The sequence below is a fragment of the Camelus dromedarius genome, chromosome 13, assembly GCF_036321535.1.
Source record: "Camelus dromedarius isolate mCamDro1 chromosome 13, mCamDro1.pat, whole genome shotgun sequence".
Taxonomy (NCBI): Eukaryota; Metazoa; Chordata; class Mammalia; order Artiodactyla; family Camelidae; genus Camelus; species Camelus dromedarius.
The window spans coordinates 941,290-953,833 of record NC_087448.1 but is presented as its reverse complement, the minus strand read 5'-3'; the positions used below and the strand labels follow the sequence as shown (position 1 = coordinate 953,833).

The following is a 12,544-nucleotide window of genomic DNA, read 5'->3' as shown; positions in this document are numbered from 1 at the left end:
TTGGGTTTTTCAGACTTGACGTGTAGTGTTATCACACAGTGCTTGTCCTTCTGTCTGACTTGTTTTACTCAGCATAACACCCTCCAAGTCCATCCATGTTATTCCAAACGGCAGGTTTCCATGCTTTTTACAGCTGAGTAGTATTCCATTGTGTATTTACCACATCTTCTTTATCCACTCATCTGTCGATGGACACTTAGGCTGCTTTCGTATCTTGGCAACTGTAAATGATGCTGCTATGAACGCTCAGGTGCATGTATCTTTTCAAATTAGCGTTTTGGGTTTTTTTCAGGTATCTACCCAAGAGTGGAATTGCTAGGTCACATGGTAGTTCTATTTTTAATTTTTTAAGAAACCACCATACTGTTTTCGTCAGTGGCTGCACCAGTTTACATTCCCACCCACAGTGTACAAGGGTTCCCTTTTCTCACATCCTTGCCGACATTCGTTATGCCTTGTCTTTCCGATGACGGCCATTCTGACAGGCGTGAGATGATGTCTCACTGTGGCCGTGACCTGCATGTCCCTGGTGATAAGTGACGTGGAGCATCCTTTCACGTGTCTGTTGGACGTCTGTGCGTCTTCACTGGAAAAATGTCTATCAGAGGATAGCTATGAATTCTCACAGGGCTCCACTCTTGCCTGCATTTGCATTTCATCCTAATACAAGGTAAACGAAACAGAAGCTGGATGCCAGTCACCACGGGGCTAACGGATCATACATTTCTAACAATTCAAGTACAGTCCCAGCTGGTGGACCCAGAGGGAGTTCCAATGATGCCACAGAAACAGGCAAGTTCAGAGGCCACCCAGCTTTTCTTTCAGATAAAAGAAGAGAAAACTCACCCTCGGGCTACAAACCAGCCAACCCAGAGGCGGCCAAGGCGGGACACTGAACATGGGCAGTAGGAGGTGGAGAGAACCCCTCCTACCCTGCACGAGGCAGGTTAACATGGGCGCTGGAAAGAGCTTCCGGGCAGGACCACAGGATGAAGTCACTTACACAGACAGTGAGCTCTGTAGGGCCGCCAACTAAGACCAGGCACTCCCGGCAATCAGGAGGAGTCCAACTTAAAGGGCTAATTAAAAAAGGAACTTTGTGGCACTTTCCAGAAATAGTATCTGAAACTAAATGGCCACACTTAACTATCACAAACACAAAGCAGCTCCCCTACGGATGGCGCGTAAACGTGCCACAGTGAGTACAACATCCCTGCCTCCATTTACGTAAAAGCTAAAACAAGCCAAACCAACCATGGGAATGACAAGAAAGCAGGCAGTGCCTCCCGGGGGGCGGACACAACGTGGGAGCTGACGCGGTGCTGTGCTGCCCTGGACGGAGGCACCACACGTCACACTTAAACGTGTGTACTTTTCCACGTTGCAAATTGCATGTAAAAAATTAAAAATAATAAAGTAACACAGATCTTAACAAAACCTACAAGGATTAAACGTATAGAAGGCAGAACATGGGGGGAGGGGTACAAAATTCCTCATCTTAATGGCAGGAGCCAATAAAAAAACTAGTTTTCTCTTCACTTTAACATTTAGAAAAATACAGGCTTAAAAAAGTTCTAAAAAGCTTTAAGGCGACCACTAGTAAAAAGAGACACAATGCCTCTCAAAGCTTCCAACTCGTATTTTTTAAAAAAGACAGCTAACTTAGCAAAAGGAACACAGGATGCATAAAAACATTTCTCAATCTATAAATTCAATGCGTGATCTATACAAACACTAAAAAAGCTTTTGGCAGAATTGACAAGCTGGTTCTAAGCTCACACCTAAGTAGGAGTGCGCGACAACAAGGAAAACTGCGCAAGAACCGCTCCCACCAGACGCTGAACTTCAGCGCTGCGGTTACGCGAGTGTTACTAACAGCCAGCAAACACCACGTCGGAAAAGGGCGAAGTCCTGACACAGACTGCGGTGCGCGCGGGGTTCCGCAGAGACAGAGTGCGGCGGAATCCCCGCCTGGGCAGCGGCGTGGAGGCGGGCTCCGCTGTTCTGACACCTCTCCTCCAAGTCTGAAACCACATGAAAATTAGCAGTTAAAGAAAAATAACTAGAGCAAGAAGCTGCAATTACAGATACAAGACACCCAGACGTGTAAAACCATCCCGCGGTTCGATGCTAAAAAGCAGACGAACCCACGGGGAAAAGGGAGAAGACACAGCAGCTCGGAGAAGAAATAAAACAGCCACAGCCGAGAAGGGCCGGGCAGGCTCACGGTGACCAGCGCCGCGCGCCCTGGGGCCAGCGCCAGGGCCCCGTGCAGGGCAGGGCCGTCCTCACACCGACTGCGGGCTTCCCAACCGTTTAGGACGGGTTAAAACTGGCCTCCGACCTCCACTTCCTTCCCAGCGTTTTCAGTGTCACGTCACAGGCGAGGCTTCTGAGGGAGGTGCCCCGCGCTCCACTCCGTCAGAGTCCCGTGGTGTTTACCGCGCGGTTTTGCACAGCCATGACTTTGCACAGCCGTGATTTTTTGGAACAAACACGCAGACTTACAGCAGAACTGACAGTATTTCAACAGGTACATATCTACAGTGTTGTCTCATAAAAACTGCCAGCACAGGGGCAAGGGTGTAGCTCGGTGGGAGACCTGCGCAAGGTCCTGGGTTCAATCCCCAGTGCCGCCACTGACAACAAATAAACAAGCTTAATTACCCCGTCCCCACCAAAAATATATAAATAAATAAAATTAAATGAGAATTAGAAAAAAAAAGCTGTCAGCACCTCAGTTATTCCAGATGAGTCCAGCTTGTCCAGGGACCCTGCAAAGCAACAGAACGCAAGCCACCACACGGCCGGAAAGCAGACCGAGCCCCGACAGCAAACAGGACAAGCGACCAGCCCTTGCTGAGCTGCCCCCTGCTCAGGGGGACAACAGCTTTCCACTAACCCCGCACGGCTCTGCCGGTGGGGTAGCTGGCTCTCAAAGCACAGGACGACGCACGTGTGGCATGCAAGCCAAGTGCGGAGCGGCGCTGTTAGGGGAAACAGCCAAGACGGAAACCCACCACGGAAGAGCGCCGAGCGCCCCGCTTCTGAAGCCGGCATCCGAGGGCACGGCGGCTCCCTCACCTCGTGGTGAGTGTCCTCCAGCTCCCCGTCATATATCCAGCGGTAAAGGAAGCTCAGGACGGGCCGTGACACCAGGCTGAGGATGTGCTGCACCAGGGACCGCATGGAGGGGTCCCCCGTCTTCGTGTAGGCGTGGACGGCTGAGGCCAGCTCGCCTCCCTTCCTTCCTGCGGGCACAGGAGAACGCCCACGGTCACACTCACGCAGAAACCAGGCAACCTGCCCCCAGCCAGGAGGTCGAGACAAAGTGTTGAGTCCCCTAGGACCACCTCGGCCCCCAAGGCAGCGGCAAACCCACGGGGTCAGGAGCCAAGAGGTCCGGTGATCACCCGGGCTTCGCGAGACTCGGCAAGTCGCACAAGTCCACGGCCACCACAGCGTCCTCGGCAGCACAAAATCCGAGACCCGATCTAGCACCCGACCTTCCACCTCTCTTGAGTGAGACGCTCATGAAGGCTCCTGCTTCACACTGCGACCCGGCACGCAAACGAGTATGTACGGCACTCGCGGCACCACTGCCCGCCCTCTGCTCTTCCCGTGTGACACGCTGCTCTCAGCTCCTGAGCTGGACGTTTCAGTAGCTGCTTACAACCCGGAGCCTGAGAGCACAGCTCTGCACCAACAGGGCCCGGACTCCCGGGAGCACAGCTCCATGTGAAGTCCTGGGAGCGACATCATCCAGGCCCAAATATGCAAACACGTGAGGAGTGTCTTACGTTAAGAATTCAGGACTGTCCAAGATCGCAGAAGACATTAAGGACAGGGTGGGGTGGTCGGATCTCAGCACGGATCCCGCGCTCGGGTGCAGGCACTGTGGCCGAGGCCAAGGCAGAGCGGTCAGCAGGTTGTGGCCACACTGCATGGAGCGGGCGTGGGGCAGGGCTCCGGCGACCCAGGGAGAGGCGGAGACCGGGGACCATGAAGGTGCCAGGGGCACCGGCTGCAGAGGCACTGGCTGCAGGGGCAGGAGGACACTGGGAGCGATGGGGGCGGGGGCAGAGGCGGCCGGCGCTGGAGGAAGGAGGCATCATTCGCCGCGTGCGGCGTCGTGAACTGGAGTCGGCCGTGTGCGGCCCTGGGCCCCGAGAGCCGCCCGCAGGGGGCGGCATGCCCAGCCCCCACACCTCGTCGCGTGCTGCCAGGCTGGGGAATGGCGGCCACCAGTGTCCCAAGGTTACAGATGAGAAAAGAGAAAGTGGCTCTCGGCCCGGGCGGCACAACGGGGGGGGGAGGGGGGCAGTTGAGTAGGAGCCAGAAGCACAGCCTGGGAGCCGGGGGCGGCCAGGCGCGCGGACACGGGGGCCTGCGCCACCACACTGAGCCCAGCCACGGGCAGCAACCTCGGGAGTGACAGGCGTCTAGAGGAGGCTGCCAAGCGAGGACAAGGACGAGGAGCAGAGACAAACGGCTGTAACTCCGAGGGCCACAAGAACGGGCAAAACCTCTAAGAACCAGACATCTGCCTCCTCTCTCCCTCCATCTCGGCGAGGCCCCAGGTCTCCACACGCGTCCACGCTAGACCGCGCTCCTGGTCATCCTCTGTGCGCTCATGTCTGTGAATGTGTGGAAGCGGCACAGAAAAGCAGGCACAAAACAAACCCAGACGACCTTGGCAGTGGTCCACTAGGGCCGCCAGGGTCTTCAGCCTTATCTTGGGGTCGTACGTCCAAACCAGGAGGCGCCGGAGTGTTAAGCTGCTCTCAAGGCCCAAATTCACTCCCTGATCGTCCTCCAGTTGCAGCTGAAAAACAGGGAAGGCAGGACGTGTGAGTACAGCTCAGCAGGCACGCCAATCATTCCTTAACCCCCGTGACGTGAGCGTGGGGAGGGACCACCCGCAGAGACAGAGGCCCCTCTGAGAGCACGACGGCTCCTCCAGGACACGCGTGGTCTGGTTCAGTGGCAGACAGGACCCTGAAATGGGCAGTGGGCTGGCGTGAGACACACTGCACCTTTCCAGACACCCAAGCCTTCCCAACAGTACTGCCAGATTTTCGTCTTTAAAAAGTGACGTATGAAGCGTAAAAACTCTGTACAGTGCAGTTCGGCAGCAGGTGAGACCGTGAAGGCGTCAGAGGTGGGGCAGGCACCTGCGAGTGCAGGACGGACAGCAGCCGGTAGAACTCCCGGAGCTCCTGGTGCAGCGCGGCGCAGAAGCTCTGTGGAGAGAGGAGGCCGTTGAGCGCCGCACGTGGGCGCACGCACGGTCACGGCCCGGCAACGCGCTGGCCACACTGTCCACGAGACTGAGTCCCGCTTCTGCCCCGGGCCTCTCGCAGGCCCAACCAGCGCCACGTGTGGGTTTAGCCACACGGGGGCGCAGGCACTTGCAGAAGGGACATGAGAAAATGGAGCACGCTTTCACAAAGCTGGAAGGGGACCCACTTGAGACAGTGACCCTTTAAGACCACACCCTTTCTAGATTTTTAGCATGAAAATGTAACTTTCACATTCGTCATCAGCGGTATTTTTTACTGGCCGCTCTATGCCAGCTCCCAATTTTCTTTCTTTTGTAACGCTCATTTTCCCACCCACATTGTTTAACACTGCCTTGTACCTTCCAGTCTTAAACTCTGAAAAAGTGTCAAATCAGAAGCTATAAGGGACCTGTGCCAGGACCTTCCTGGAACGAACTCCAGTCGCAAGCCCGGGGGCACGGTGGGAGGCGCTGACCTCACAGAGCCCGCAACAGAGCCCGCAAAGGAGAAGAGCTGCTCCCTTTAAACAAAGACCAGGTTCCACGCCGTTCCCTAACCAGCCGGCTGCACGTTTACTTGTACTGTATTGACGCTTCGTGGACTGGGTCTCACAAACATCCTCATCCTTAAAGCTACGAGAGAGAAGGGAAGGCAGGCTAACTCTGCAACCCAAACACTTCAGAGGCGGGAGCTGCGGGACGGCCTGTGCAGTCTGGAATCTGCAGACCTGGGGGCAACGTGCTGGGCACCCCACCTCGACTGCACAGGAGGGACGAGCGAGGTGACGGGGCTCGGGGCGGACGCAGGAGGTGCCCACACTTCCATCTTCTGAAGTGATTTCCAAGAAACACAATGTGGCATCTTTTCAGGGACGGTGTCACTGTCCACAAAACCCCCTCCAGTGCCCAGAACACACATCACCGTCATCTCCACTCTGCACATGAGGCCTCTCGAGCCCGAGGGGGTCAGCTACGTGACACGGTGCCACCAAGAAGGGTGAAGCCACACCGCTGACCGGCAGGCATGTGAGTTACTTGGTGACACTGTCCCCTCGAGACCTGGGAGATCTCACTGGAAAGGACGGCTGCCAGGTGTTGCTGAACCGCTCAGAGAAGCTGGGGCCCCGCCTACGTCTCCGTCAGGCCCCGGGTCGGGACGGAGGGGAAGGCCCACGTGCTCCCTACGGCACTCCTCCAGACCAGCCAGCAGCCGGTCCGCCTGTGGCCCCCGGAGCACCCCCTCGTCCAGGCGCACGGTGCAGCCGAGTGCACCCTGCGCCCAGGGGTCCCCGTGGCCCCCCTCAGGGGCTGCGTCCACTGGAAGGAAGCCCGTCCTCTGGCTGCAGCCCTGGGGTCACCACGCCCTCTGCCTCCGGTTCTACCTGTTTCCACCTCTCTGATCTCACACCAGCACCCGCCACGCTGAGTCTGCTGCGCTGGCATCTGCCAGCATCCCCTGCGCCTCCTGTCTCCCCAAGTGACGTCAGAGAACAGTCTATGATCAAATCTTCGCGTGAAAAGAACCCTCTAAGAATGACTTTCATAACGAGGTTCCAAGCAGACTCAGCACTTCCCGAAGTGAACGGCGCCCCAAGCGTTTTAGGAATAAAGAACATACCTGACCTACAAGTCCAAATGAACGGTCTAGACTCCTCTGGTCGGTGTATTTCCTGACCTTATTGTGTAACCAGCCCAGCTCAGCAAGTCTGACTGTCGTATCTCTCAAGGATTTATTTAGGTTTGCCTAAAAGCAAATATACCGAGAGTTAAAATTTTAAAATTTTAAACACTAAAATTTTAATTATAATTTTTTCAACCACTCGTACTTTTATATTTATAATTTTTAGGCTTCAACACAAGAAACTAAGAAATAACCAATAAACCATCACTACAGTGAACGCAACGAGACTCTGGGAACAAACAGCACCAGACAGCAGGCAGGGAACGCTGCGCGTGGGTCCCACCGCCAAGGAGTGACTGGCCTGGGTGTGCAGCGCCACAGGGACAGGGCAGCATCAGGCACCTCGGGACTCGGCTGAGAGTCACAGAAGGACACGGGGTCAAGGAGAAGGGCTGCGGGAGGGGCGGGTTTTGGAGACGGAAGCAGAAGCAGGGGCACATCATGTGGAACCTGTATCAGCGGCAAAGATGCCAGGATGCCTGTCCGTCAGGTAGGCCTGACCTCACCAGCACAGGACACAGAGACCGGCACACGGGGCGGCTGCCGCGGTGCAGGCGGAAAGGAGGCAGCGCTGCGGATAAGGGCCCCGACAAGACCGCACAGGAGCTGCCCGGATCCCGCGGGGCGGCTGGACGGGGTGAATCCGTGCTTGACACCCTACCCACGCCTCGCGCGCAAACAGCCCCTCCGCCGTCTTAACGGCTCCTGAGCGCCGCAGAGGGGCTGAGCCCCTACCTTCCCCTCCACCTTGTAACAGTCGGCAACGCTGCTCATCTTGACGTATCTGCCGTCTATGCCCTGGAAGACATACAGGACGTCTCTGACCAGCGCCGCCTCGGTGACTTCCACGGCGCCTGGAACACGGTTGTGCAAGAGAACAATTACTGACGACACGTTTTAAGAGGAAATAAACTTAGATTAGGTTAGGTCACTTTAGATTACATATGTGCAACCAGAACAAAATTTAAATACTAAATGAGTTTAAGGTGGAAAATAACATGAAGTTATCTGAAAATAGAACTTTCTAAAAGGGATAAGGCGATCACATAATTCCTCTCACGAAGTCTTTTAAAAAGACCAAGCAGCATGAGGGGCTTTAATGTAACCCAGGAGCAGCACAAATAACCCCAAAGGGATGGACGACCATTCCATGTGGTGCCTGGAGAACTCACTCCCTGCGCAGCAAGCCTGCAGACCAGCCCAGCCCCACCGCCACACCCCACGGAGGTGACGCAGCAGAACGGTACGTATGATTTCCACACCCTGGCACAAAAGCTAACTCAGAACCAGGTTCCGCCCAACAAAATGCCGAGGAGGCAAAGCCCAGAGCCCAGGACCAGCAGGAGGAGAGACAAGTCAGAGCCCACGGCGGGGGTCAGACGCCTGTGCCCGGCGGCGTTCAGAAGGCCACACGGGTTTCAATTTCAGTTGTGGGATAAAATTCAATGAAGATCAAATCACATCAAACCTGACCAGTGACTGTTCTGCCTACTTTTCATCTATCGGGGGGACGAGGGGGAGAGAAGCTGAAACGCCCACCGTCCTGCCTGGAGTCCCGTGGGCTCCTCCCTGCGCGGTGGCGGAGGCCCTGTCACACGTGAACTCGCACGCAGGGCAGGACTTCCTCCCGAGGAACTGACCCCTGCGTGGCCACCAGGTGCCCCTCATCCTGGGAAAAGCCCGGCCCTCCGCTGTGATGAGGCACACCGCCCCGTGGTCCGGACGGTCGAGGACAAGATGTGCGTTTCCATCCATTTACTTCCAACCTACTGGTGCACCCACATCTAACACGCGTCTCTTGTAAGCGGTACATAACTGTCTAAGCAGCAATTTTTAAAATTGTGTTTTAAAGAAAGAGTCTAAACCCATGTAAAAATAATGACCAGTATGTCTGGGTTTAAATTCACCTTACTGTGCTATGTTTTCTATTATCCCACTGACCTCTTCTCCTCTGCGCTCCCTCTCCTATCCTTTTGGGTTAATCAAGTATGTTCTAGGTCCCTCTATCTGTCAGTTTTGTACACGGGTTGGAGGCACTGGTGAGAGAGGGAGGAGCAGAGCAGTGCCCGACCCATCTGGGAACCAGCTCTGGAGCCACGGGGCCCAGGATCCCGTGACCGGCAGGTGCACGGGGGGCTCTGCGCTCTGCCGTGTCCTCACAAGTCTGAACGAGGACAAAGGGCAGCTGGGGAATCTCAGGGTCAGCAGACAAGGAGCCAGCAGCAGAGCCCATGCCTCCATCTTCAGGACACGCATATTCCAAACACTGCTGTTCACAGCGTTCTCACAAAACAAACTCTGGCTTTCTTTCAGAGTCTCTGTTTAGCTATCAGATAGATAACTCTCCAATGCATTCCTTCACGGTGCCAGGCGCAGAGCTGGTTGCCGGCACAGTGAACAAGGCAGAGCAGCCTCCTTTCGTGGTCTGCGAGGCCTCCGGGGCTGTGGGGGGGTAACCCTGACGCACCGGGAGACGCCTTCCCAGGAAGAAGGGCTGAACACAAGCACGGGGTGTGAGCGGGGAGGGAAGGGAGAGGGCCAGCCCCGCCGAGGCCTCGCAGACCACACTGAGGACTCGGAGCCCGCCACGACAGCAGAACCCACTCGCAGGCAGCAAGCAGGGATCCCTGGTCAGTGCTTTAGACTAAGGGAAGCGTGGACTCCAAACGCCCAGAGAAAAGCCGCACTGAGGCACATCCTTACTCACCGCCCGCGTCCCCGTCTCGCCTTGGCCTCGTCACACCGCGCGAAGCCGCGCCGGGGACACCTTTGGAGGTAGCGGTTTGTAAAGAAGGCTGGTTCGTGCTTAGAGTCCACGCGAGCCGCGAGCCCAGCTGCTGCCGAAGACCATCTCCGACCCCCGGGGCTGGATGAGCCTGTCTGAGAGAGGAAGGGCTTTTCGCATCTCCCAACAGCGGTCGCCCAAGGGCGCCCACGGTCGCCTGGGGCCCCGAGGCCGGCTCCCTGGCCACCACCTCCACTCAGTTTCTTATCAGAAAAATCAAAATCTACTTGACTCCTCTTCACAAACACATAACACACATCACCCACCTAAAACCACCACTCATTTCACCCTAAAACATCTGCTGAGTTAAAAAATCTGAGATACTGCCCTCGTCCTGTCCTCACCATCTCCCGGCTTCACAGCCTCAATACGGGGAGAAGGAGCGCGATGTGCAGTCAGTTCTGAAAACGGACAAACACCAGACCCAAGGCACAGGCACAGCCAAGGCCGGAACATTGGTTTCAGTCATTGGAGGGAACGTCAAAGCTGCTCGCTGAGTTCTGAGAGCCAGATGGCTGATTTGCAGGGACATACGTTCTGACAACAGCAACAAAAACAGCGCTTCCCAGGACCACAAAACACAAAAACGAGACACTCAGGGCACCACGGCCCCACAGGGAGCTCTGTCACCGCTGGCGGCCTGTCGTGACCTGCTGGCGAAGCAGGAGAGGACCCGAAACCACCCTCACTCTACTTCTGACAGGGCCAGAAAGTCACCAACAGCACGAAGTTAAAACTGGTTTTGAACACAGTTCTAAATCCAAGAAAGAATTCTGAAAGCCCGCTGAAGTTCAAGGTTCTCTGTACAACTGTTTACCAGGACAATAGTTAGCTCAGGCTCTAAGGTGAGTGTGTCTTGCTGCCTTCCTAGAACCCCGGACTCTGTTCAGGACCCGTGTGTGTGGCACACATTCTGTTTTCTAATAACTTGAACAAACTTGCACTAAGCCACACAATGATTTGTACTACGTTATGCTCACGTGGAAAACATCACCTGATGGCAAATCCCTGGTCACTGCTCTTCTGGAAAAATACGCCCTTTCTGCGAGTCTGCTTTAACGTGATTTCTAGCCGTGGGCCTCACACAGGAATGCGCGTGCAGAAAACACAGGAAAAGCAGCTCCAAGCCCACCCCGCGCCGGCCTGCGCACGCTAAGCGACCACGTGCCGCTGCAGCAGGCCCTCTCACCCCTCGCGCTCCCAGCCTGCAGACCTCGCCCCTGGGGGGACACAGCCTCCTTTTCTCGTACTCACTTCTCAGGAAGTCACTCGGGACGGGGACGATCCTCCCCGAGAGGCGTGTGAGCGCAGCAGGGGCTGTCCGCCACGAGGGACAGCTGTCCCCACACGAGGCTCTGCCCGCAGCCCCCACAAGCCAGGCCCTCACTACTCGCATGGACAGGAGCAGGCTACGGTCGGCCCAACGCCCTGACGGTCAGTAGGGTGAGAAGTGGGAAGAACGCCTGCTGGCAGGCACTGGTCAACAGTGAGAGCCCACGATAAAGCACGTCAGAGGCGGTGCCCAGGACACCCAGGCACACACGAGGCTCAGAACAGAGCAGCAGGGCGCACCCACGCCGACCCCAGGCGGAGGCGGCCTCGCCGGGAGGCCCGCTTACCCCGGCAGGAGGGACTGCGGCGTCGGGGTGGGGCCGTTGAGGGCGCACAGGCTGACGCTGCTCACGCCGCTGCTCCCCAGGCTGCCGGTGCTCTGAGCCGATGGCGCGCCGCGGTCCTGGTAGTTCAAGGGCAGGGTCTGAGGCCGGGCGTAGTAGTAGGGAGTTGAGTGCGCATCTCTCGGTAAGGCCTGAGCAAATAGCGCGGCGTAGCTGGAAACCTGAAGACAAGAGGCATTACGAATGCAGAGACATGAATGACAGGACCCCTCCCCAAGCTGACAAAGACCATTTACACTCAGATTTCCGTTCTACTCTGGCCGACACACTTGTGCAGGCACACCGCAGAGATGCTGTGCGCTCAGTTCCAAAATTCCCTGCGAGAGCAGTGCAAGTCACGGTTTGTGGTTTCCTGGGCATATGAATGACATGCTCACACTACACTGCAGTCTAGCAAATGTGCAACAGCACTGTGTCTAAAAAGCGATGGACACGCCATCATTAAAAAAATATCTTATCGCTTAAAAACACTCATCATCAGCTGACAATGCGGGATTGCCAGACCTTCAATGTGTGAAGGACGCAGTGTGCACGAAGCACGACAAAACAAGGTCTGCCTGTATTTGTTAAACGGCAAATTAGTTACCACACTTTTAAAGTGTGCCTGATCCGATCAAGTGTCAGAAAGGTTTCCCGCGTGGTCTGATAGCTAAACACTGTTTCAGAAAAACCAAGACTCGGCACTCAAGCACTTTTAAAAGTCTGGCGTCACTATGTAATGAAAGAGTGCTCACTACTCAGACTAAAGCCACATATGCTTCCACCCCCATTCTTCAGCTTCTTAAACACGGACATTTCTGCAGCAGAATCTGTTATCAACCAGACCGTCCGGGACTCGGAGCAGCAGCACAGCCGCCCCTTCCACCCCTGCACGGGTCAAAACTTAAACCAGCCGATACCTAGATCTCGCTGGTGTGACAGGACTTAACGCTCACAAGGATATCTGGAAACACAAGACAATCCTAGAAGGTTTTCTAATTCAAAGAATAACAAAGCTGTGCTGATATTAATAATTTTACACAGCAAAAATTCTGAAAAGGGAGTTTATGCTCTATTTAATCAGACATGGTTACATCTGACTAACAAGCTTCTCAAAAACATCTTAAGGAAACACAGCATGC

General features: G+C 55.5%; 1 protein-coding gene across 2 annotated transcripts in view; it reads right to left on the bottom strand.

Moving 5' to 3' along the window:
- TUBGCP3 (tubulin gamma complex component 3) overlaps nucleotides 1–12,544 on the bottom strand; it is a 45,369-nt gene that overhangs the window by 21,466 nt on the left and 11,359 nt on the right. For both annotated transcript variants that reach the window (XM_064492960.1, XM_064492959.1), the window contains exons 5-11: nucleotides 11,367–11,584; nucleotides 9,670–9,842; nucleotides 7,698–7,816; nucleotides 6,900–7,025; nucleotides 5,175–5,243; nucleotides 4,693–4,825; nucleotides 3,085–3,251 (exon numbers count right to left, since the gene is read on the bottom strand). In XM_064492960.1, coding sequence (XP_064349030.1) covers nucleotides 3,085–3,251; nucleotides 4,693–4,825; nucleotides 5,175–5,243; nucleotides 6,900–7,025; nucleotides 7,698–7,816; nucleotides 9,670–9,842; nucleotides 11,367–11,584 — 1,005 coding nt within the window. The remainder of the gene's footprint in view (nucleotides 1–3,084; nucleotides 3,252–4,692; nucleotides 4,826–5,174; nucleotides 5,244–6,899; nucleotides 7,026–7,697; nucleotides 7,817–9,669; nucleotides 9,843–11,366; nucleotides 11,585–12,544) is intronic.